This window comes from Naegleria fowleri, assembly GCF_008403515.1.
Source record: "Naegleria fowleri strain ATCC 30894 chromosome Unknown tig16, whole genome shotgun sequence".
Taxonomy (NCBI): Eukaryota; Heterolobosea; class Eutetramitea; order Acrasida; family Naegleriidae; genus Naegleria; species Naegleria fowleri.
Window position 1 is genome coordinate 579734 of NW_025407948.1, and position 27051 is coordinate 606784.

The 27051-nt window shown below is 34.4% G+C and overlaps 8 protein-coding genes across 8 annotated transcripts; 2 read left to right on the forward strand and 6 right to left on the reverse strand.

The window, feature by feature from the left end:
• Positions 1-316: 316 nt before the first annotated feature.
• Positions 317-9448, reverse strand: FDP41_012907 (uncharacterized protein; the record flags this gene model as incomplete). Its single annotated transcript, XM_044703478.1, has 1 exon — positions 317-9448. One exon carries the CDS (start codon positions 9446-9448, stop codon positions 317-319), a length of 9132 nt encoding a protein of 3043 aa, XP_044565832.1.
• Positions 9449-9728: 280 nt separating this feature from the next.
• On the forward strand, positions 9729-11543 carry FDP41_012908 (uncharacterized protein; the record flags this gene model as incomplete). The annotated part of the gene is made up of 1 exon (XM_044703479.1): positions 9729-11543. The coding sequence occupies one exon, from the start codon at positions 9729-9731 to the stop codon at positions 11541-11543; it is 1815 nt and encodes a 604-aa protein (XP_044565833.1).
• A 101-nt stretch (positions 11544-11644) lies between these two features.
• FDP41_012909 (uncharacterized protein) lies at positions 11645-14330 on the reverse strand (the record flags this gene model as incomplete). The annotated part of the gene is made up of 4 exons (XM_044703480.1): positions 11645-12698; positions 12787-13292; positions 13586-14058; positions 14225-14330. 4 exons carry the CDS (start codon positions 14328-14330, stop codon positions 11645-11647), a joined length of 2139 nt encoding a protein of 712 aa, XP_044565834.1.
• Positions 14331-16120: 1790 nt separating this feature from the next.
• FDP41_012910 (uncharacterized protein) lies at positions 16121-17485 on the reverse strand (the record flags this gene model as incomplete). The annotated part of the gene is made up of 3 exons (XM_044703482.1): positions 16121-16855; positions 16945-17075; positions 17251-17485. 3 exons carry the CDS (start codon positions 17483-17485, stop codon positions 16121-16123), a joined length of 1101 nt encoding a protein of 366 aa, XP_044565835.1.
• A 219-nt stretch (positions 17486-17704) lies between these two features.
• On the reverse strand, positions 17705-21484 carry FDP41_012911 (uncharacterized protein; the record flags this gene model as incomplete). The annotated part of the gene is made up of 1 exon (XM_044703483.1): positions 17705-21484. One exon carries the CDS (start codon positions 21482-21484, stop codon positions 17705-17707), a length of 3780 nt encoding a protein of 1259 aa, XP_044565836.1.
• Positions 21485-22042: 558 nt separating this feature from the next.
• Positions 22043-22885, reverse strand: FDP41_012912 (uncharacterized protein; the record flags this gene model as incomplete). Its single annotated transcript, XM_044703484.1, has 1 exon — positions 22043-22885. The coding sequence occupies one exon, from the start codon at positions 22883-22885 to the stop codon at positions 22043-22045; it is 843 nt and encodes a 280-aa protein (XP_044565837.1).
• A 752-nt stretch (positions 22886-23637) lies between these two features.
• On the forward strand, positions 23638-25152 carry FDP41_012913 (uncharacterized protein; the record flags this gene model as incomplete). The annotated part of the gene is made up of 1 exon (XM_044703485.1): positions 23638-25152. One exon carries the CDS (start codon positions 23638-23640, stop codon positions 25150-25152), a length of 1515 nt encoding a protein of 504 aa, XP_044565838.1.
• Positions 25153-25332: 180 nt separating this feature from the next.
• FDP41_012914 (uncharacterized protein) lies at positions 25333-27036 on the reverse strand (the record flags this gene model as incomplete). The annotated part of the gene is made up of 1 exon (XM_044703486.1): positions 25333-27036. One exon carries the CDS (start codon positions 27034-27036, stop codon positions 25333-25335), a length of 1704 nt encoding a protein of 567 aa, XP_044565839.1.
• Positions 27037-27051: the final 15 nt, after the last annotated feature.

A 27051-nucleotide genomic window follows, 5' to 3' on the forward strand; every position in this document is an offset into this window, starting at 1 on the left:
CCTGCAATCAAGACGAACAGATTCTGATCAGAATCATCGACGAACGACAATTAGTCCTTAACACCGTCACAAACTCCGTCTGTACGACTTGAATAACTTGAAACGATTTAATCAGCGCAATCTATCCTGTTGAGGCTGATCCCACGTATCAATTAAATCAAAGATCAAAACCAAATTCCAGAAATCTCTTGAGCGGATCCATCGCTCCACGTGAGCTGTGGTACACGACACTTGAAAGTACTTTAAATTACAACAACTAATGAAAATTATTAATAACAACTCCACCAACTCCTACTACTTTTACTCCTCCTATTATTTATTCATAATACTTTTCCTCTTCATCTTCATCTCTCTCCAAATCTGAATCTTCCATACTCAACTTGGACAATACTTTGATTCCAAAATCTTCCACCATCTTTGATTCCTTAGCTGAAAGTTTCTTATGTGAACAATATTCAGTAATGACTCGACTACTATCATTATCAGCAAATCCTAACATGTAGAAGAGAGTTCTCTCATTACACAATTTAGCTGGTGGGAATTTGTCCTTAATACCCACTTGCATTAACACCTCCACAAAATCAAACATTTTTGAATAATCACAACACATTTCACGATAAGCCTTGACAAGTTTCTTGATACATTTGGCAAGTTCATATCGAAGAGCATTGGTATTAGCAGTTGCATTGAGATAGGCCTTATCGAATTGATTCTTTAACACATTCAACATGTCATTGGATAATGAAACATGAGAAAGATTTTGCATAATCAATCTTGTGGCTGCCTTTGAGAGTGAAATGGCAACCTTACTTTGAATGGTTGGATCATTGGATGCCTTTTCAATCTTTTCTTTCACCACTGACAATGTAAATTCTGAGAGAATGGGATCGACTGCCCAATGAGACATGACCACAAAGGTCACATATAAATTATCATTCTGTGCCATTACTCCTCTCATAAATTCCATCACAATAGAATTATGATCATTCTTATTCGATTGTAAATAAATTCCTCGACAACAAATGGACAAACATTGTGCACAAATGTCCAAAATACGATCAGAATCTTGTTGAATCGATTGTTTGGTGAGAAGACTATTCAAACATTCTTGTGAATCACTCAATCCCAATATCTTTCTCAATGTATCCATACATTGATCATAGGGAACACCTTTTGTCTTTTGTTGATCACAAGTTTGTAATAAAATATGATTCAAAGTTCTTGTAATGGAAATGACAAAATCATTCACAGATCCTCCACCCTTTCCAGCCAATGCATTTGCTTTCAAAGCAACATTCAATGCACTCACCAATGCATCGACACGACATCCCAAATCAATCAATTTTGGAATACTCTGTTCGGAATATTTTCTTAAAATAGATGCAGAAGAATCTTGTAATCCCTTAATAAATGTTGCTTGTAATTGAGGAAGGAATGGTTTCAACATTAAACTTCCCTTATCCATCAATGAAGAACAAGTTTGAAGAATGGCTGCTTTCACTTGCCATGGGAATCGATCACCAGCCACACGAATCAATGGTCCTGTAATTTTAATGACATAGGGTGAGAGTTGTTTGGCTTGAGTCATTTGAATCACATCTCCAATACCCAATGCAGAGTTTTCACGTGCTTCTGGTGTCTTTCCAAATAATAGACCATGAATGTATAAATTCAAAATTGGTTCAACTCCACGTGTCAACTTGTTAAATGCAGGCAAATCAATTGGAATAATTTCACCAGTGATATTAGAGACTTGTGTTAATTTACGAATATATTCTCTTGTAGGTTGAATGAAATCATTGTAATGAACTTCTTTAGAGAGACACTTGTTGATTAACTTTTCAACAGCATGCCATGCACATTGAACTACTCCATCATCAGGATCATTAAATGCTGTAATTAAATGTTCATAGATTGGTAATAGACCATAAGTAATGAAGTCTTCTGTAATGGTCTCTTCATTCAACAACTTGTTAAAGATCATTTGCATGAATAGACATGCAGATCTTCTTATTTTGGCATCATTGGATGCAAATTGATTACCAATCAATTCAAAGATGGTATATCCTTCAATAACATCTAAACATTGTAATACTTTTGAAATGGTTCTTAATATGAGAATAGATTCTTCATCCACATTGGTCACACTTTCAATGTATGGACTTTGTGCTAATTGATTCATTAATTTTTCAACCATTGGTAAAATAAATTCACTCATTTCTTCAATATGATCATATTCATAGACACTATCACAAACATTGCCCAATGTGGAGAGTTGAGTATCTGTGAGTAAGAATGATGAACTAGCACCAGAACTACCAGAACTACCACCACTCGTAGCACCAGCAGAACTACCCGTATGTAACAAGGCTGGTATTAATTTTGGTAATACATGTTGTGGTCTCACTCGAACCAATTGTTGCATTCCATTAGAAGCAATTTCAACAATTTGTGGTTTGTCAGCCTTCTCTAAATCATTCAATAATTGAGAGAGAATGTCCTTGACACATCGTTCACCCATAATACTACACAAAACATCAAAGGCATTTGAAGATGAATCTCTTACACTTGAATCTGGATCACAAATACCTCTCTTCACAATGGCAATCAATTTAGAAGAATAGGCTTGCAAGTGTTTATCAGATGCAGCACTCATCAATTCTGTAACACCCAAAATAACACCTTGTCTCTTTTCAGGATTTGAATCTGGATCTAATAATTGAGATTGTAACATGGGAATTAATTCACTCAACACACGTTCACCTAATTTCAATACCAATTCACCCAATGCTTTACCAGCAATAAATCTTTGATCTTCACTCATATTCAAATGTTTGATCATACTTTCAATAATTTGTGGTAAATAATTCTTTAGAGTACTTGGAGTGTTAGGAACCATGTCTTTCCATAACTTGTTAGCAACACTCTTCAAATTGATATCACTCAATGCAATAAATGTTAATGAAATGACATGAGCAACCATATCACTGGAGAGTACTCTTTCAACCACACTGAGTTGAATTGGATTTTCTTCAACTTTTTGCATTTCTTCACTATTACCATATAAAACAGTCATTCGAGTTAACAAATCAGTTAATAAAACCAAACAATTGTATCGAGTTCTCCATTCTTCAGATTCTAATCCTTCACGTAGAGCAGGAACAAGAATATTCATTGCACTATCCGTGAATAATTCAACAATCACACGTGAGCTTTGTAATGCTGTTTCTCGAATATTTTCTTTAGGATGTGAAAGTGCATTCAAAATTTTTGGTAAACACAATTCTAAAAATGGTTCAAATTGTGCTTTCATCAATGCAGGCAAATAAACAAAGACTTGCATGTAACCTTCTTCCACTTGATCTCCTTCAATTTGAGAAAGAAGGAATGGAAGTGATTTTTGAAGTCTAGAAACACCTTGTGCTGCAATAATTTCACACAAAGCTTGTGCTGCACCTGAACGTTCTGTAATATATTCTGAACCTTGTTGTTTCAACTTTTCATGAAGCCATGACATGACACCCGATACATTGTCTTCACCAACAGATTTACATAATTGACCAATGGCTTTGGCTGAAGAGGCACGTACTTGAGGACTTGGATCCATTAAAATATTTTTAAGGATGGGAATCAAAGATTCCATATATGGGAATAAGTCTCGTTTAGGATCAATGATGAGCGCACTGATGGAACCAATGATTTGACAGGCCTTCTTTTTGATATCCGTGTATCGTTCATTGAGTGCTCGAGTCAAGACTGGCATTAAGAGTGCCAATGAAGCACTATCAATCGAGTGTGTGAAACGTGTGAATAAAAGTGATTCTAAAACCTTATCAATGGTCTTTTGTTCTGGATTTGTCAATGCTTCTAATAAGAGTGGAACTTGTTTTGAAATCTCTGGTGATCGACTGGCTCCACCAACTCTTTCTAAACTTCTCTTTGATGCTTCAATGATATCAGGATGTGTTTCATTGACTGCTTCTTTCAAAATTCCGATAATTGTTGGAAGATAGGCAGAGAGTTGTCTTGGTGCACAATAGGCCATATGTCCCAATAATCGAATATTGGCTGCTTTTTGTCTCCAATTGTCATTAGATGTTGGTTGTATGACTGTTGGTAATAATTGAATCACTCCATAGGGTGTTAATTGAGAAAGAATAACACTCACTGCTTGTTCACCTGCCATTCTCACTTCCTTCGATGGATCACTCAATGCATGATTGAGAATACTTGGCATGACTTCAACAATATAAGGTTCAAAGAGATTCAAGAATCGATGAGAGAGACATTCAAAGGCAAGCATACATCCCTCTTTACCCTTCTTATCAGCCTTACTACTCGACAAGAATTGATTCAAAGGAGAGATGACATATTGATACGTGTCATGAAGTCCGCAACCGTACATGACTCCCGCCAAACCCCATGCAAAGCCTCGTTTCATACCATAAGTGGTGGTGGTGGTAGTGGGGGCGGTGTTACTTGAAAGACCCTTCTGAAGAGGCTTCTTCTCATCTTTGATGCCATACAATAAAAATGACAATAATCGCTTATTCACCAACTCGTTGAAAATATAATCCTTCTCTTTTTGATAAATACTGGCGATGAGAGGAGAGAGTGCTTCACTGATGGATTTTTGAACCGAGTTGGATGGAATACTCAATGCATCAATCAATTGATCAATGGCCTTCTTAATTTTAGGTACTGAAGATGCGGAGGTATCAAAATGTTTGGCAACACTTCCATACCATACCACAACAGTAGCTGTAGCAAAGTCATTGGAAGTCTTTTGCAATTGACTCAAATACTTTTCAAATAAATCAATCAAGACGCTCGTGCTTTCCTTTCCATGATTATAGACAAGTGCTAATCCTACATTGACCATTTCATCTAATAGAGTTTGATATTGTTCTTCGAATCGTGTTTCTAATTGTTTAAAACCAACTTGTACAACAAAGTCAAAGAGTGTGGTGAGATCATTCTTGGTATAGGTGAATGGTGAAATTTCTTGGAAGAGCCATGCAATGGTAATGAGAGGATCAAAATCAGATTCTTTTTGAATCTTTTGTTGTTTCTCTTCAAATACTTTTGTTAATTTCATGAGAATGTGATGAATGATATTATTTCTCTTATTCTTGTCATTTTGAGTTAATTCTTTGAGAGCACCAGTCAAAGCCAAACATGAATTATTTCTACTGTAATAGGTTGGAGGATGATGAATGGAGTGACTTGTGAGTGATGGCGATGCTGTTGTGAGTGATGTTGTGAGTGATAGCGATGCTGTTGAACTTGGAACATCCTCTTCACAACAAATCAATGGTAAACATCTCTCAACAAGATCATCCACATCACTACTCGAGTGATAGGAATATAATTTACGTTCATGAATGGCATTCTTTGCAATCTTACTAGCTTCTTCACAAGTATCATATTGAGCATAGAATAAAGTAAATTTGATATCTTGTGATTGAGAAGGACTTAATTTCTTCAAATCTCCTCTTGTTAAATATTGAATCAATGTCTTTAAACAACACAATCTCACATTCTCCATTTCTGAATAAATAATCGATGTCATGAGAGGTGAAAATTCATCAACAAGATATGGTGCCATGGCCATAATAGAATTGAATGCTTGTTTGTTCAAATGTGGAATGAAAGGTAAAACTTCATTCACACAAATTTGCATAACCTTATTTCTTGTAATATTTGATAAATCAGTTTTACCAGCATGTGCACTCAAAATAGACATACATGTGGTGAGTGTACTTGTATCGAATCGATGCTCAGGTTTGGAAATGACTGATTGTCGATTCAACATGGCTTCAAGGAATGGTAAAACACTTGTAAATTCTTCAGCCTCTAACATGTTTGGAAATTGGAGACGAATCTTGTGAATGATATAATCTCCAAAGAGTAAATTGTTATCAAAACCAGGAATGAAACGAGTGATTGGTTCGTAATGGTGATTGAGAGTACTACTACTGCTGCTGGTGGTATTGCTAGTACTACTACTACTGCTGGTGGTGGTGGTGGTATTGCTAGTTGTGCCAGACTCTGAATCATGATTCTCATCATCACCACTACTTGTACCGTGATTCAATAATGGAATGGACATCACCTCATGCAATCGATTCCTAATTCGGAAAGTAGCCACAGCCAACATGTCTGCAAGTGCTTCATTCGAAATTGTATTCTTTCTTTGTGTACTAGTTTTGATATTTTGAGAAGCAAAGTCCAAATGAGTTAAAGTATTTCTATTCACACATTTCAAAATGGTAAATGCTTGACAAGATAACTTTTCAAAGTATTGATACTTGTCAATCAAATCAGTCACTTTGAAAAGAACAAGAGACCATGGGAATTTCAAGAAATGAGTTTGATGATGAGTTTCAATTTGTTCTACTTGTTGATCATCACTTGCTCCTCCTTTTGTCACAATATCCACACTCATCTTATCACCAACTGTTAATTGAGTCATTTGATAGAGAATGTCAAGTAAATATTCAATTTTTTGAACTTGTTTCTCAATGATTTGTCTCAATGCATTTTCCTTCTTGATCATTGTTTCTTTAACAAATTGTTTTCTACTTTCTTGGAGATTCTTCTTGATTGTCTTTTCCTTATTTTGAATAACTTCCCATTCCTTATCAGTCAAATGATATCGATAGTATTTCACAAGTTGTTTTTCAGTTAAAAGTTCAGTACTTGATGATCCTTGTCTATAAATTGGATGTTTGTTCACTTCACTATCCAAGTCATGATAAGGTTCTTCTGATTTTCTATTGAAAATAATAAAATCTGTGCTATCAAATTCATTACTTTCAAACAAATAGTGAACATGTGGTGTTAATCGTTTTGCAATAATTTCAAAAATCTTGTGACTAAATTTAGCATGCTTCCATAGCAACAATGAAATCAATGAATATGCAATGGCTGTTCGCATATGAGATCTAGTGTTACTGTTCTCACCATCAATTTCATTGATTAAATATTCTGCAAGATTGTCAATGTGATGTTCATGTTGAATGTCATTGTTGCTACTCATTGATCCACTCACCACCATGACTCGTGTCAATGGACTCAACAATAACGTCTTGTATCGCTCATTGTGAACCATCGCATGAGGATTTTCAACAATGGCTGGATGATTCATCATGATAAATAACTTGTAGAGATTCTCCTTTTCAATTTTGAAATGTTTCTTAATAAAGCAATCTCTCAATGTATCAATGGCAAATTTCAAAGAGCTATGAGTATAGATGGAAGATGGTCGATGATGAGTATCTTGATCTTCTAATTCGTGTCGTAGTCGTTGTTGTTGTTGAATGGTCATTTGATCTTCTAACTCAATCAATAACCTTCCATAGAATCCTTCCATCAAAATTTGTTCCATTAAATTGTGATTCGAATCCAATGGAGAATATTGATTGAGAATATGTTCAGCTAACATTCGTTGAGGATGATGATGATCCATAGCATTACTCAATGCAACACAACACATGTAATACAAATCACTTTTGATTGCATTCGAGAGTGATGATGAAATCATTTTGGAAAGTCTAACAAAGTAATCTCCATGTTGAGTTGCAAACAATACATTCTTGACAACATGTGCAAGTGCATGATAGTCTTTAGGTTGTGTTAAATATTCGAGTGTTTCCTTTGTAAAGAGGAACGAAAGAATCTTCTTTAAATTTTGTTGCAATGATTTGACAATACTTTCCTTATTCAAAATCAAAACACCATCTGTAAGTAAAGCAAAGCAATAGAGAGCAAGAGATCGAAGTGATTTCTTCTTTTCAGAGAGTGTAATGACATCCAAACAAAAAGTTTCAATGTTTGGTGATGGCATGTCTGAATTCAACAATTCCACACAAACAGTGGAAATGAATGAAAGGAGAGTCTTCTTCACTTCAACAATTTCATCTCCTTCTAATTTGAATATCTTTTGGAATGTTGTCAAAATGTGTTGATTCGAATTCAAATAGGTAACATCTCCAATTTGTTTGATATTAAAGTCTGTAAATAGTTCACTCAAAATGTTAGTGACATGAATGAGAGATTGACAATTTTCAGTCATTGCAGGTGTGGTATTCAAATAGTCAAATAAAAAGGATACCAATTCTTGAATATTCTTTTCAGATTTTAACCCTGTACCAATTTGGTTGAAGGTTTTATCAAATATGGAAATAGATGTCTTCAAATTGATCATTGAATGTTTTTGATCAATGTTCTTATTCAATAGCATTAATTGAAAATAAATTCTTTCAAACATTGCTTGTTTGATCTTTGTATCCAACAATTGAACTTCACTTCTCTTAATTACTAATTGATCGTTATTGTCACATGTAGATTTCAATGTTTGTGAAATGACCATAGAAATACCACTCTCAACGAGCACAACTTCATTCTTCAATTTTAACATTTCTAACAAAATGTTATTCAATACTTGACTCTTTACCATTTCAGGATCATTACAACACACATTGTAGATTTGAGCAATGATTGGTCCCATGGTTTGTTTACTTCTCTTGAATGCTCTCTCCAAAGTATCTACAAGACCAAATAAATATTGCTTATTGTGTGTGTGAATTTGTTTGAAAATGGCATACCAAGCATCATTAGTGATTTGAATTTTAACATTGGCTTTGGTAGTATTCATCAAGACTTGAGTGAATGATGAGTAAAAAATTGAGGAAGCATCTTGTGAACTATCGGTTGACCATAATGGAGTATAGGACCTCAACAAGAGAAGTGTCAATACATATTCGTTCAACAAGTCATGTTGTTCATAGTATTTGAGAAGGTCATGAACAATGAGTTGAGTAAATTTTTGAGAAGGAATGAGAGTCATGGAGTGTGTTCTCTTCTGATGATGACTATCATCACTCATAGTAGCCTCCGTAGTAGTAGTAGTAGTAGTAGTGGTGTTGGTAGCAGAGGTCTCAGTGGCATTGATTGTTGCTGCTTCTCGAGTCAAAGGAAGGAAATGTCTATTCAAGACTCTCATCGTCGATTTGAATAAATACACAAACTCTCTGTTGACATGAGCATGAAGATGACCACTGCTAATAGTCGTGTTGTTAGTATTCACTCCACTGATATTATAATTCTTATAATAATAATTCACGTAATGAACGTTCAATAGATGAATCATTCTTTTCAAAACATTTAATTTGATGGTATCAATTTGTTGTTCATTCATATGAATAGAATTGGTTTCCAAGAGAGTATTCAATTGATGATTGTGTTCAATAAAATGAATGAGATCAAGCAAGGTTGTTGTTTCTTTGGACTTGATAAGCCTTTTGAAAGTGTCCGAGAGAGAAGCGAAGGACGAAGAGGTTGGAGTAGATGGAGTGGATGGTGGAGTGTTGGTATTACTACTACTACCACTAGTCGTAGTATCATCTGATGATGATGATGGGATGGTAGTACTTTGAGTGTTCATTCTTGATGGTCGTGTTGATGATGATAAGACAACGATGCAACAACCTCACCAAGTGATTTATCTTTCCGAATGGAGAGTCAATACCGAACAGAGAAGGCTATTTTTTTCGAAAAAGACTCCTATTGTAAACAAGTGTTGGGGTTCAAATTGAAAATGCAGCATTCACTCAGGTCTCAGCTTGAATTCTTGTTGTAATATACTTTTCAGATGATGATGATGAATGGATGACCCTGACAAATTATAAATTCTCCACATTATAATAATATTAAAAAAATTAAACATGTCTTCCAACAACAACACCAATACGACTACTACCACCACTTCCTTCTCAACATCCTCAGAACCATCATCATATTCCTTTCTCTTCAATGGTCCTGTCATTCAAGCCATTCAACTCTTAACACAACCACTCTCACCACTCCGATATTTGTTCATCTTTATCACCACATCATCATCAACAACAACAAATACCAATGATGACCATGATCATCATCACGACCATTCTGTGAATATTTTAGATCAATTCAATTCCAATTCAGAGATTGTTCATTTTCTAAAACAACCTCAACATATTTGTATTCATATTACAAAACCAAGTATGGATTATACTAATTTTGCATCCATTTATATTCGAGAGGAAGAAGAATCCAATTGTTCCATCTATGTCTTGAATCGGAATGGAGTGAATATTCACAAAGATTTAAATCCCAATGTGAATGATTTTATTCAAAAATTGAATGAAAGATTAGAGAGATCCGAGAGTGGTAATAATAGTACTAGTAATAATAATAGTACTAGTAATAGTGGTGGTGGTAATAATAGTAATTATGGCAATACTACCACCACCTCAACAATGACAACCAATTCGTTCAATCCTCCTTCTGTTACTCTCACTACGAATATTTCTACCACTAGTACAACAACAACATTACAACCATCCTCCTCCTCCTCCTCTTCAATTCAATTACCTCAATATCAATATGATCTTATTCAAGAAACTCCTGAAGAGAGAAAGAAGAAAATTCAACAAGCGATGGAAAAGGCAAGAAAAAGATTAAATTTGGAAAGTAGTTCTAATAATAACAATAGTAGTATTAGTAGCGGAGAATCATCCACTCCCTTATCCACACCTTCACAATCACCACCTTTTGTGAACCAGAATTTTGATTCTTCTCCTCATGAGATGGAAAGGAGATCCAATCAGAACATTTCTACCAATAACAACAACAATAACAGTAGTAATCTAACAACAACAACAACAACAACTTCAAATACCTATCAACGTGTGAAAACTGAATTATCACAACAAAAGAAAGAACAATTAGAATATAAGAAAAAATTGAAAGAACAAATTAAGAGAGATCGAGTAGAGTCTACTACTACTACTCGTTCTACCACAACGTCTTGTCCATCATCCACTATTGAATCAGTTTCACCTACTGATTCAATGAATCTCCAAAAGAATGATCCATCCATCAATGAAACTCATGCATCGAATCGACCTACAACCATTGCATTCAAATTACCAAATGGACAAGTTAAAAAACAAGTTTTTCAATCCACTCAAACGATTAAGGATTTACATGAATTTAAGAATACTAACATTGAGGGTGGAACAAGAATGATCATGAGTATCATGTATCCAAGAATTGTATTATCAGATCGAGATCATTCAAGGACATTGGAATCGATGAATTTATGTCCCAATGGTGTTATTTTGTTGTCGAATGACCTTTCACTGTCTGACTCAAACACTCAAAATGGATGTGAATATGATCATCATTCAGCGAGTATGAGTGGTGGTGGTGGTGGTGGACCTATTGATATGATTTCAGGTTTATTCACAAAATTATTTATTTTTGTAATTTCTGCAATTCAATGGGTGAATGGATTACTCTTTCCAACACCAACCAGAAACACACCTCCTCCTTCAAATTCAAACAATAGCAACACAACCGATTCAAAGAGAAACAAATCTCTTAGAGACAATGGTAATAGCACACAATTTGAGTACAGACAAGACGACGACGACGGTGATGATGATAAGAGTAGTAGTAGTGATGAGACCACCACCACCACCTTCAAGAAGAAGTAATTAAGCAAGCGAAACGCACACGCAGACAAGAAGTTTTTAAATAATTAATAATAATTATTATTATTATTCATATTAGTTATTGACACCAATGTAATCTCTTATTATGGTTTATGATTCACTACAGCAATTCTTTTCATTAGATAATAATAGGATGACATGAATGCAATACATCCACCAAGGAAATACAAGGTATGATAATATTGATGTTCCTTCTTCACTCTCAATCTTCTCAATAACTCACAAATCACTTGTGGAGATTGTGTACCCAATAGAGAAGGTTCTTTCAAAATCTCTTCATTCATATACAAATTAAAGTACTTGTTACTCATTCGATGTAGATATGAAATCAATGGAGGATAATGTCTAAATAAATCTCTATAATGTTTGGATACAAATTCAGGATAATACAAACATGAGAGAATGGCAAATAATTTAGCATCGAATTCACTTGGTTGTGTCTCATTTTCATCCAATATAAATCCATTCGTATGATTGACTAATAAATTAGAAACTAATTGTAATGAATATTGTAATAATTCATAAATTTCTTCTTCAGTTTTTTGACTTGTCAATTTTCGATAATATTCATTCTTTAAATATTTTCTCTTAATAAAATGTAATCGAATTCCATCAATGAGTGATAATTTCCCAACATAACTATCATAAATGATTGTATAGTTATCTTCATGTCCATACCAATAATGAATAAGAATTGGTAATAATTGTTCATTGATAAGAGTATTGAGAAATTGAATTCGAGTGGAGTGTTGGTGATCTTGATCAAAATTTTGAAATTCATTCTGAATGACTTTCATAATGTCATCAATTCCATAATAATACTTGTTCATATTTTGATCATGTAATATGATATTCATATATTTGTTTTCAAATTTAATATTAATATATTGTTGATATTGATTAGGTAATAATTGAATATACGATAGAATCATCATGCAATGAATATCCATAGTAGGTAATTGAAGGTTTTGTTTATATAAATAGAGAGTGTAATTGTGAGGTTGAGTACAACTTTCAATCGTGTTATTAGTCGGAAGAGGAGTACTAGTCGAACTAGCAGCAGCCAGTTGTTGTTGTTCTTTGGCACGAAGCCTTTCTTTGAGTGAGGACATGAGTAGAGTGCCACTAGGCTGAACACTGTTTATTATTATTTTTTTTAATTCAACATTGCATCGAAATTTGAAGAAGGCGGGATGAGGAGAGTGATGTGCCCATGACGACTCACAAATTCTTTTTGGTTTCTTCCTTCTTCTTTCCAATTTCAACAGCAATATTCCCACCACCACTATTACCACCACTATTACCACCACTATTACCACCACTATTACCACCACTATTACCACCACTATTACCACTGGCACTACTACTACTCTCTGTCTTTCTTCCAATGAAATGATCCATACTACTACTAATTCCTAAAAGTGCCACCAATCGATCAAATACTGAAACTGGTAATAAAAATCTCAACAAGTAAGTAATTCTTAACATTTCTGGAATAATGACTACTTCTTCTCTCTTTTTAATACCTTGAACAATTCTCTTTGCTACATACATTGGATCCAATACAGGGAATAGATATGGAATGACATCTTTGATTCCAGCAAATAAATCAGTCTTAATATAGAATGGACAAACACAAGTGGTATCAATGTTATAATTCAAATGTTTCATTTCCAATCTCAATGCTTCATTGAATCCAAATGCACCAAATTTACTTGCACTGTAATCACACTGTGGTGGTCGTTGTGAGTGAATGGGTGATTGAATAGGAGTGAGTGAATGGGTGATTGAATAGGAGTGAGTGAATGGGTGATTGAATAGGAGTGAGTGAATGGGTGATTGAATAGGAGTGAGTGAATGGGTGATTGAATAGGAGTGAGTGAATGGGTGATTGAATAGGAGTGAGTGAGTGAATGAGTAAATGAGTAGTGAATATGATTGAATAGGAGTGATTGGTTCAAATTTCAGATGAGATCAGTTATACAATTATTAATGTGATGAGAGATCACTTCTTCAACACTTACCAATGATGAAGTTCCACACAATGCAGCAGCACTCGCAATGGTCACAATATGAGGAGAAGAGTGTTGTTGATTTTTAATCATTTCTGGAAGGAATGCTTTCACTGTATAACAATGTGAAATAGTATTCACATTCAATACCATATTAATACGATCATCAGAAGTCTGTAATAATGGTTTACCGTTCACAATACCAGCATTGTTAATAAGAATATCAATACTTGAAGAGAATGATGATTCTGAAGAATTCTTATTTTTAAATAATTCATAGAGTGCATCACGTTCTCGATAGACTTTTTCATGATCTGAAATATCTACTTGAGAGGTAATGATACGATCTTGACCATATTGTTTGGACAAGACAGATTGACATTCTGAAAGTGAAGTTTGATCTACATCCCAAATGACCACACAATTCACTTGTTCTTTGGAGAGAAGAAGTTCAGCCACGAGACGACCAATGCCTCTAGAACCACCTTTTAAAAAAGGAGATGATGATGAATTCATCAATGTGGAGTAGTAGTGGTGGTACGAGTGGTGGTACGAGTGGTAGTGTGAATGGACATGAGGATGGGCATGAGGATGATTCCGATGAGGATGATCAGAACACCAATAATAATGATGATGATGAATTGAACCTACCAGTGATGAGAACATTTTTACCTTTGAGGGATTTCTCTCCTCTCAAATAGTACCAATAAATATTGTAGAGAATGGTGAAAAAGAGAATGATGGAAATGGTGAACATGTTGTGAATATTCTCGAGGATGGGGTGTTGATGATGATAATTTTTTGATAGGCGGATATTGGGTAGTGCATTCTGACAGTTCGGAAATATATTTCTCTTCGAAACAGAAAGATTTATTTTCCGTTTGAGATGACACTCAATATTTTGAAATTGAATACAAATATTCAACAAATTGGCCACAAAGATGAAATGCTTTCCAAACAACCACCATCAATAACTACACACCGATTTGTGGTTAAACTTGAAGATGATCGACTGGGATCTAAAACTGTAACACAGCACGGACTTTGCATTTCTTGTTTTGCTTTTTGACTTGCCACCAAGCGAGTTTTTTGAATATTCGTTTTTCACTCGCTTCCTTGGTTGATTCTACAAGAGAATGTATTTCAAGAATTATTACAACTTACATCCTTAATGAACAAAGAACTTGAAATGTGTATTAGAATAAAAATATTTCTCTTTGTTGGATCATTAAAAGTTAACCCTATCACGTCATCATGATGATAATTCTTTGTTAATATTCAATATGATTAGTTCAAAATAGTTATTTGTCTTGCAAAACACAAAAACAAGGGAGAAGATATCATATTCCAACGACGAACAGATACTAAGATCATTTCTTTAATAATAGAAAAATATGATAACTACTCAATGAAAACCAATATTCATCGAACAAACACTATTGAAACAAAACATTGTTGTAAATGAGAAAACATTTTGAACAGTCTCAACGTTATAACATTTACCGAATACAAACAAATATCTGATTTATACTTCAATAACAACGATATGAATGATGATCCAGTATTTAGAATTAAATGAAGAAATTGTAATTACTAATATGATAACTTCTTACTTTATTAATATATTCTTTATAAGATAATCCACATATTAACTAATAAAGTAAAGAATATGAATATGTGACAATAATTATAATAGTTGATATAGTAACTGCTGGATTTATAATCATATATAATTTCTTATATTTACCGCTCCTCCTTACATATCAAATTATATCTTTCATGAGAGCATTTTAATTGTGGATAATCCGATTTTTAAATGTTTTCTAAGATGTTATGTGACTCTATTTACTATCAATCTTAGTCTGCATTGACACTCCCTCACATTGAATTTGAATTTTATTCTAACGCTTGTGTAATGTAACCCAACAACAATTAGGTTTTGTTGCCTCTGACAATTCATAATTTGGATAACTCGATTTTTATCATTGGCCTTTTAATTTTATTTCTTTACTCGTCATTAATTTGTTCAATGATGTTTTCGTCGCTGCGATGTTTATTGGTCACTTGGTCATTTGTATTTTTCTTTTTTTATTTTTACTGAACTAACCTTATTGAATTATTTCATTGCAAAAGTAGACATAGTTTTTTATTTGATTAATTTTTATTATTCCAGAATTAATTCATCCATTCCTGAATGTGGTTTTTCTCAATGAACTCATTGAGTTTTTTCATCACATGCTACTGTACATCAATTCTCGGGACAACTGTACAACAAATAAAGCTTGTTTATTTGTTTGACTCATCAACCAACCAAAGTCAAAAGAAATACCAACAAGTGTTTGAAAAAAAATTCTCTAGTAATAATGGGAGGGAGTGGTAGGTGTCAAAGCAGATTGCTGTGAAGTTGCACCACAGTCACAATTTTGATTACAGAACCTTCGAATAATTAATAATTAGAATGAACGTGCATGAATCTTTTTTGACTTCAAAAGGAAGTCAAAAGGTGATATTTTAGTTGCAAAGTATGATTGGTAACCAAAGAAATAATTACATGTACATGGAATGGAATGCTCCTGTTGGAGTCTTTTCATCTCCCAATGCTCCTGGAGCCAACTTGCCTAAAACATCCTTCAACTTGGATTCCAATTCTTTGGCAGTCTTGTCCAATTCAGAAGTATCAATTAAAATACTGGTTTGATCCTCACTCATGAGTTTGTTGAGAGCATGAATGAGTGTAATACTGGCACGAGTACCAATTTTAAGGAATTTGTTAAGAGGAGCAAACAAACTCAACACTGGAACTCCTCTGAATGGAGCCTCAGCTAAGATTCCACCACTAATTCCAGTGCATGCAACCTCAATAGCAACTGTTGCATTCATTTCTTGCAATTTCTTTGCATAGTGTTCACTATTTGTGACATACCATACTTTTTCCTTGTAATCTTCTTGTTCTAAAAGTTTCAAAAGCTCTTCAGTTGTTTTTGGAGCATCTTCATCTTCAAAACTCATCATTTCTTCTCCTTCATCTCCTTCTTCATCTTCATCCTCATCTTCAGCAGCAGAAGATTGAATTCCAATTTTAATGTCATCAGTTGGTTGTTTTTTAACAGTTGGATCAACATCTAATCCATCCACAGAGATGAGACATTTTGATCGATGTCTTTGACAAAAATCATAAACAGCATCAATGATGTCATTTTGAATTTCTGGATCCTTAATTTCATATTCAGAAACAAAGACAACAATTTTCTTATTTCCATAAATTCTGATACCATGAGAAGGCTATTTCCAAAAAAGAGTTTTAAAAGAGTTGCATGAGTTGATTTCATAGTTTTAAAAGGGTGTTGATGAATAGATTCACAAACACTTACCAATCCATCTCTTACAACACCAAGAGGAGTGAAATAAGGAGATACAATATCACCAACCAATGGAAGTTGAAGTTGTTTGATGATATAATTTGCAGTCATGATGGCAGTCATACCCTCCTCAGAAGGAAAGCCTTTTCAAAGTGTTCATATGAATTCAATGTTATTATTAAACAATTTGATGATCATTAATGAATGATATGGGTAGGATTTTGATGATGCACAATATATTCGAATGATTATTATCAATGAATGTATAGGATGATGATTATGACATTATAACATTCATCATCATATTATAATACCAACCTTCAATAACAACAGTTCCATCACATTCAATAGAATCAAATTCTCTTAAAACAACCTTTCCGATTCGATTCTTTGAAATGATCTTGTATTGCTTACAAAATGCTGGTACATTCTGATCAGTGCTAGGCTTACCAGTAGCAACTGGAGGAAACATTTGACTGGCAGACTTTGGTGTCTTGGGGGTGATGGGTGGTTGTTGTTGTTGTTGCACTTGATCGGTTTGCATGGCTTGCATGGTGGTAAGAGCGTGGTGGGTGTGTGTGGCTAAAGATGATTAAAGATGACGAATAGAAAAACAATGTATTTTTTTTAAAAGGCTTTGAATAATTCCATTTTTGGATCTGATGAGAATTGGAGGAAATAAGACCAATAATGATTGGAGAGACAATCTTCGTCGGGAATTAAGGGATGTCTCATTCTCTCCGACGACACGTGTCAAATATGCACATCTGACCTATCCATCCAATGGTACATGAAGCTTTAGAGTTTTGTTGTCTGTTGTTGGTGGTTTTTTCATGAGGGATTGAACACGTTCAACTGCATTAACTGAAGATTTCTTTGAGTGATGTTGAAGAGAATGATGAGTTCCATAATCTATTCCATCACCATCATGATTCATTTGTTGATTCTGATCATTCTTCTTCTTCTTTGTAATTTCAAGTACTTGATATGAAAATGGATTTGGTTGTGGAATTTGTTTGAAAATTTCTTCAACTTTTGAAAAATTTCTTGCAATGGAGTGAGCGAGTAAAAGTGCATTCCATTCCTCTGTTGTGTGAATCATCACAGTGGATGATGACAAGTCTTCATTTTGTCCACTCTTATTACCAGTATTACTACCATTCTTGTAATTATTCTTGTTATTACTAGTAGTAGTAGTCATAGTAGTAGAATTTAATGTCCAATCATCATCCACAACAACAACATTATAATAATTTGGTATCTTGTTGAATAATTCTTCAACTTTTTCTACAAGTCCTTTCCATGCACATGTGAACATCATGACTCGATAGAGTTTTCTTGGAATTCGATGAGTATTGTAGAAAGGATGATGTGAAGTAGTACTAGTAGTGTTGTTTGCCATATCACTATTCACACTAGTGTGATTCAATACAAAAGGTCTTTGAAGAGGAGCCAATGGAGAGGAGGATGAATGAATTATAGTATAATAATAGAGAGGAATGTTTGGAATCATAGCACCACCATTCACACCATTCACACCACTGAGAGTCTTGTGAGCAACAGATTCGAATCGTTTCGCAATCACATGATCAAATAAATGAAATAATTGATCCCATTTGTTTTGATGTCCATAACATTGAATCATGATGGAATAGATTTGAATGAGAATAGAATTCAAATGTTGTTGAGGTTGTGAAGAGAAAGATGAAGAGAAATGATCCTTCTCCATAGAAGAAGTGTAACTGTTGTCACTCAGATTATCATCATTGTGACTCAGAGTCCTGGATGTTGTTGTATCATCATTTAACAACTTGTTCATCACTTCATAATACAATTCTTCTACTTTTTCATACATTTTCTTTTTCAGATATCCAAGCATGAGTATAGAATAGAGTGATGCATTTGGATTTGGTATTGAATTAAATAGTTGTTGCATTCTCAATACATTGGGTGTGGTATTGGTCAAGTCTGCATGTCTCACAAAACATGACAAGTAATAATAATAATTCTTTTGAAAAGTGTTGGTATGAGTAGTGGTGGTATGAGTAGTGGTGGTATTGGTAGTGTTGGTCAGAGTGTTGGTGGTACTACTACTACTCTTCATTCTTTCAAATTGTATCCAATCATTGAATACTTGTTTTGTCTTGTTTAAATGTCCAATTCGAGAATATCCTTTCAATGCACATGAAAAATGTTCACTACTCAATAAATCACGTGGTACATGATGATACAATACTTGTTCCATTTGTTCAAATTGATTCTCTTCAATGAGTCTTTCCATTTCAGCAATATATCGAAAGGAATCAAAATGATCATCCTTCTTCTTCACTACATGATGATCATTTGGTTTGGAATGATTTGAGAGATATTCAGAAGAGAAATGATCATTTGGTTTGGATTCAAGATAATATCTTTTAGGTGGAATGAAATGATTCTTTCGAAGTAATTCAATTTTAGAGAGTGTGGAAGGTGAAAAGAAACGTTCACAATCTTTTTTCAACCATTGATTGGCTTGTCTGAGATGTTCATGAACTTGTTCATAATCTTTGGTATCGATTGAGAGATTAATGAGAATTTCATAGGTCATCAAATTAGGAGAGAATAAAGATGATAGAGAGAATTGATCAAGAAATTTCATATTCTCATCCTTGTGAATATTTGGTGGAGAATGGATAGTAGTAGAATGGGTAGTAGTCGTATTCGTACTATTTGGAGAATTAGTAGTAGTCGTATTCATACTCATACTCTTTGGAGAATTCTCATTCCACATCTTGTTGTTCAACAAGGAATGATAAATTTGTTTCACAGTATCATATCTTTTCGCTCTATAAAAGATTGCCATCAATGTATTGTAATTATCAATAGAAGGTTCATCAATCAATTTAAATACTTGTTTCACTTTTTCAATTTCATTCTTTTTTTCAAACATTTCCATTAATATATTCCAACTCTCATCATCATGTCTTGGAATTTGTTTAAATAAATCTTGCATTTCATCAAATCTCTCTTGTTTTAAATAAACATCTAACATGATATTATAACTTGATGTATTCTTATATGGTAAATGTAGAAATATTTCTTCTACTTGATCATAAAGTGAATGACGAGCATAAATACTCATTAACATATTATAATGAAAAGTATTAGGAAATGGAATGGAATTAAAATAGTTTTGAATATTTTGTAAATGTTCTTGTCGAGAAGAGGGTGTTGTTTGTGAGAGAGAAATGGCTGCTAATTTGTTGAGATTTACACAATGTTTTTTTGATTCTTGTAAATCAAACATTTTGTCATAGACATTGGGATCTCTAGAAGAATGGAATGGTTGGAATGGTTGTTGATGAGATGAGACATGATTCTGTTGAGATGAGAGATGAACAGAAGAATGGAATGGTTGTTGATTCGAATGTGAGTCATCATAAATGTCCTCTTTTTCTTCTTCATGAGAGTAGTCATGATGAGTACTATCCATACCATTAGTACCATCCATACCATTAGTACTATCCATACCATTAGTACTATCCATACCATTTCTATCCATACCATTTCTATCCATACTACTATGAGAATGATCAATTAATTTTGTCATTTCTAAAATCTCACCTGTACCTCCAATACTATATGGAGAGGATGTTGTTGTTTTCAATGAACTGTCATTCAATTTCTGATGATGTTTTGAAACAATGACTTTTAAAAATTCATCATCACTTGCTCTTGATGTAATTTGATTAATTTCCTTTTCTGTCAATCTTCTCATAGGATCATGACTAGATTTAATAAATGGTGATAGATTGGAATCTCTTGGAATAAAACCAGTTAATTTTGATAATCCACCTGCACCATCATTGATATTTCCAAAGAGATGTCCTACTCCTTGTTTTTTACCTGCAATGGCTGAATTCAATTTTGATTCTAATTTTGATTCTAATTTAAATTCTTGTAACTGTGATTTTGAAAAATTGAAGGATTGAGATTTTTGAGAAAGATTGAGAAAGGGTGAGGATTGGATCATCTTGTTTTCTTTTTCGATTTGTCTTTGAGTTTTTGTGGTGGTGGTGGTGGATGAAGAGGATGGTTTTGGGGATGGTTTTGAGGAGGATGAAGAGGTCATCATAGTAGTCTTCTTGGTGGTTGGATGAGTGTTATCCAAAGTTTTTGAAGAGGCCTTCTCCTCAGTAGTCGTCGTGTTGATAGTCGAATTGGTAGTCGCCACTACTTTCTTGGATGTTGTTGTTGCTGTGGTGGTGGTTGTTGGCTTTTTAGTAGTAGTACTCTTCTTCTTCTTTGAGGATGTCATTCCAAGATGTTGTTGACTTGAGGTATGGAAAGGTCTGAGTTGTTGTTGTTGTTGATCCACATGCATGAGAGTAGAGGAGTAGTTGTAGTAGAAGTGGTGGTGGTGGTGGTGGTACTGGTCCGAACAGTCAAGTCTGCTACGGTAGTAGGTTCTTGTTGTTGTCGAAAAGACTTGTGCTTGCTTCAACATACTCTTTGAAGAGTTCTTCGAGAAGGAAAAGGATGAATAAAATCGCGTCATGAGAGAATGATTCATTTTTTTTTATTGTTTGTCCAAGGACGGAATTGATTGAAATCCTGCAAAGTGTGATGCAGGTGGTGGTCTTCGCGTGGTGGTCTTCGAAGATGAAATGAATTCAAATAAATGATGGTGGGAAAGGATGATTCATCACTCCTATTACAATAATACTAATAATAGATATCATCATTTGGGTGATGAGTACTAGTTGATTAGTGTGGTGGTAGTGGAGTGAACTCTCTCGCATGGTATTATTATTTCAAATCCAAAACACACTTGTGTGCTTGAGAGAAAGTGAACAAGTGAGAGCGACTTTAGAATCTTTCAACCAACTCTGAATTCGATGCATCATCGAATGACCTCTCCTCTTCTTCGTGTATATATGCATATATATGGGACGCGACTGGATGGCATAGAATTATCAATTACCTCTATATACTACTACTACTACTACTACTATTGGAAGGCATGAATCACCTCTCTTCGAGATGGAACAGAGCAAAATGTTCTGGATGAATCAAAAGAGTTGTTCCTTGAAAATCATTCCAAATTTTCCTCTTCTTCATCCACACATGATTAACATTTTTGTAATTTATATCTCATTCTCAATTCCTTTTCATCATCACAATCAAATAACTTGTCTTTGTTTGTCTTTTGATTCACTAAATTATGTAATTTACACATCCATCTACTTTTGCTTTTATAGTAACTTTCAAACCCTCGATATGGAAATTTTTTTAAAATTCCTCTAAAATCTTTCGAACATTGTTGGCATGGAAATAATTCAGTTGTTAATTGAATCCATTGTAATAATTTAGAATCATCTTGATGATTGGAATAATTTTCAATAAATGCATGAAATACATTCCATACATGAGGTCCAATAATTTCTCTTGTGAGCATTCCATCATTCTTTTCAATGGAACATACAGAATTCAATAATTGTTTTTTTTTATAATTTTCTAAAAAAGTAACTTGTTCTTCTGGTGTCAATGCCACTGGAGTGTTGTAATAAATATCATCATCATCACCACCACTATCATTCTTATCAAATTTGTGATTTGTGGATTTAACCATCAAATATACAAATAGAAAAAGTGCAAAGAGAATGACAAGAGTCAAGATCATTCGTCGGGAAGAGTTCCATCCGAATGATGATGATGATTTCATCGATGGAATGTTATTCTTTGTGATCATTATCATTGGACTCGAAGTGGTAGTGGTGTCTGTTGTTGTTGATGATGACAATGTCATTTCCGAGTGAGTCGGTGATGATCGATGATGTATGACGGTGGGTGGTGTCATCATTGAGGTGGTGCTAGTGTTCATGGGTGGTGGTGATGAGGAAGGTAGTGAGGATGGTAGTGAGGATGAATCCGATCGGACTGTCAGAGGAGGAGATTGTTGTTGGACCAACATATATTTTTTTTTTGAATAGAGGTGTGTGATCGCGTGTGACTCCCTCATGATGATGATGATGATGATGATGATGATTTCAACAACAACCTCAACAGCTTCCTTAATGATGTATTCAGAGAAACATCTCAGTGGTGAGCATTTCACCTCGAGTTTTACTAACTTTAGTACTTACGTGATGAAATGTTCTCTCTAATAGCAGTAAGGTTGATCGCGATCAGGCTGATGATTCTGTCAAGAACAACAACAATTTGGAAATATTTCCCAAAGCTTCATAAGAGTCTGTGAGCGCACTCAAAGCCATCAAAAGAAGTTTTAAACTTTTTGAACGAAAAAATATCAACAGAGACTTGTTGTGTGTTTTGATTTTTTGCAAGTCTTCGAGTTGTTGTTGTGAACTACCCCGACCGACCGACGACGAATCATTCATACCTCGACACCATCACTCTCTCACAACAACAACAACAACCTACCACCCGATCATCACACCTTCTCTGTGATACATACACATCGATTGAAATCAACCAAACTTCAATCACCACCACAAATACCACTACCACCACTCTGTAATTTTGGAGAGAGGGTCTCTCTGATCATCACACCTTTCCTCCTCTTCCTTCTCCTCATTATTATTATTATCATTATCAGAACACTATTCAACAACAACAATGAAATTCACGACATTTAGTACCACAACAACAATAACAAAACACGCGTGGTTGTCCATAGTATTGATGGCCACAGTGGTGTCGGTCATGGCACTCTTTCTCGGTGGCACCTTGACAGCCACTGCTCAGGAGTACTCTGCTTCTGCCAACAACAACCAAGTGTTGACTTTTTCTGAGACTATTACTACTGCACTTGCTTCTGAAACTATTACTACTATTACTAATACTGCTGCTACTGATGCTGCTACTGACTCCTCCTCCTCGGACTCTTCCACCACCACCACTAATACCATTCTAGGATATGTTGGTGCCATCATTGCCATTCTCTTTTATGGTAGTAACTATGTAGTCACAAAGAAATATCCAACAGGTGATGGTGTGGCATTCAGTTGGCTCATGTCCAATGGTATTTTCTTTGTTGGTTTTCTCTCATTGGCCATCACCACTCAGAATCGATTGTATTTTGATGCAAGTGGTCTCATTGGTGGTACCATTTGGGGTATTGGTAATTTATGTGTCGTACCAATTATTAAAACTGTTGGATTGGGTTTAGGATTTTTATTATGGAGTGGATCGAACTTGATTGGTGGATATTTGGTTGGTAAAATTGGTTTATTTGGTGTTGAAAGAGAAGTCATTGATAGTGTGGGTGGAAATGTGATGAATATCTTTGGATTGGTGTGTGGAATTGTGAGTTTGTTATTATTCTTTTTCATTAAACCACCTTCAGAGAAGAGTGGAAGTACTACTAGTGGTGGTGTGAATGGTGGTGTGAATGGTGGTGTGAATGATGAAAAGAGTAGTAATGATGGTGGTGGTGTGAATGAAAATGATGGTGAAAAGACCATCGATGAGGAACAACAAGAGACTACTACTACTAGTAGTACAATAGGAGCAAGAGCAGCTCAAGAAAATTCCTCCTCTGCCACCTATGGATCGATGGAAAATGGAAATGAACATTCTTCCTTGTTGGGTGGTGGTGTTGGTGGTGGTCATACTCGTAGTAATGAAAAGATTTACAACAACGATCATTCCTCCATTAATGGAAATGTTCGAACATTCACAAAACTTTCCAATCATCCTACTCTTTGCAAATTGATGGCCCTTAAAGATAACAAAATCTTTTTAAGAATTGTGGGTATTGTGTTGGCCATTGTTTCAGGATGTTTGTATGCAGTGAACTTGACTCCTTTCAAATTATGGGTTCAACATGAAATGTATATTCACAATAAGGCACCCAATCCTATTGACTTTGCATTCTCTCACTTGAGTGGAATTTATTTATTGAACTCTGCAGTATTTATTATTTATATTCTCTTTAAAAAGAATACACCACAAATATGGCCTAATATGATTTTACCAAGTATGATTTGTGGTGCCATGTGGGGCATTGCTACACTTGGTTTATTATATGCTTCTTCATTCTTGGGATTTACTGTTGGTTATCCATTAGTGGCAATTGGACCAAGTTTAGTTTCAACCTTTTGGAATGTGTGTGTATTTAGAGAAATTACAGGTTTGAGAAATTTGATCATTCTCTCATGCTCATTGGCATTTGCCTTAATTGGTGTGATTTTATTGGCAGTGAGTCGAATGATTTAATAAACCTGACCTGATTTTCATTGATATCGTCATCATCATTTAAAACGAAGACTTGTTCTTGGAACCATATATGGTTCTTGGAAGCACACCCTCTCACCGTCATCTAAATGACATTTCATTATTGATACCATCATCATGACATCATTAAAAATACGAACAGGCAAATGTTATCTTCTTTTTTTAATCATTCCTAATGATCAAATGTTTATTGCATTGCACTGTCTTGTCAATACTCTTTGAAAGCAAGTAATAATTCCATAAGAGCAACACAAAGTAAATAAAGTATTGATTGGAATAGGAGAAGAGAGAGTGGTAAGTAAAGATGGTCATCAAAATCAGTGTGGAAGTACCCAACAATATCAATAACACATAACTGTAAATATTAATATTAAAAAATAGATATTTGAATGGATAAAAGACCACATATAAAATCAAATCATAGGTATTATCAGGTCTATTTCTATTAAATTTCTTTCCAAGAGATCGAAATATTGAATTATTAAATTGAACCAATTGATTACAGGAATAGGTCTTTTCATTACGCCATGTTTCAATAGTCAGAGGAGTATTCGTATGATTGGAACTTGTCGTATGGCTGCTTCCATTCATTGCATGATTAGTATTCACAGATGTAGTAGTACTGGTACTGCTGCCATTCAAACCACCACCACCACCACTATGACCACTACTACTACTGCCATTCAAACCACCACCACCACTCATTAATTTATCCTTTCGTTGTTGTTGTTGTTCCTTCTTCCAACATCCAATCAACTTCATGTGTGAATAAATGTAATGAATGTGAATATCTAAATAGATCCAACAATGCAACACTAGCATGTTCACACCATGTAATATTAAAAATAATAAATATTGAGTGTTAATGATATTTCCAATGTGTAATGTGGATGTAATTTGATATTCAGAAATTGGTGGTAAAAATAATAATGGATAAACCCAAATATAATAAGTTGTTTCAATAGATGGTAGTAAAACCATATTAATAAATATTAATAAAAACATTTTGCTATTCATCTTTGTATTAATTTGTTTGAAATCATTTGATGATGAATTACTCCGATGTATTTTCAAATAAATGGTATAATATATTATATTCGGTAAAAAATAGAGTATGAAATGAAATATTCCATATTGAAACAATATATAGAATATTGAATAGTAAATGCTAATCAATGTCATTAAAAAATGTAAAATAGCAATACATTTGTAAATGAGCGATTGATTAGAAAGAGTCAATGTTGGTGAGGAATTTCCTATTGAGAATGTTGAGTGAGGATTCGAATGCGGCAGATGTTGTGATGATTGTGTTGAGGACAATGAAGAGGATTTGTGTGCAAGATTCACATGATGATTCAATGACGACGAAGACGACGATGAGGTCCCAGATCCTCCTCCTCCACTCATAGGATGGTTACTATTCGATAATATCACTGTACTCTGTTTGTTTTGTTGTATAACATCCTCAATTGAATTGTGATAATAATTTCTCAAATATTTCTGAAATATAAAAGTACATTGAAGTACTAATATATTCATGTTATATTCATGATGAGGATAAATGTAATAGTATTTTAAAAATACATTGAATAACAGATAGCAAAGAAGGAAATTGCGGAGATGATGAGGAGGGGTCGATGGAGGAAGAAGAGAGTGTTGTTGTTGTAGGGATGGTGATGATGAGGAAGATGGAATGGTCGTGTTATTTTGATGAGAAGGAATGGAGTTGGTAAATCCGTTACTCGACGAGTATGTGGAGATGAAATGTTGTTGCTGATTTTGGTGGTGATGATGATGAGAGGAGCCTGTTGTTGTGCTGCTGCTACTACTACTACTGGCAACACCACCAGTATACGTCGCCGACATTTTTTTCATTTTGTT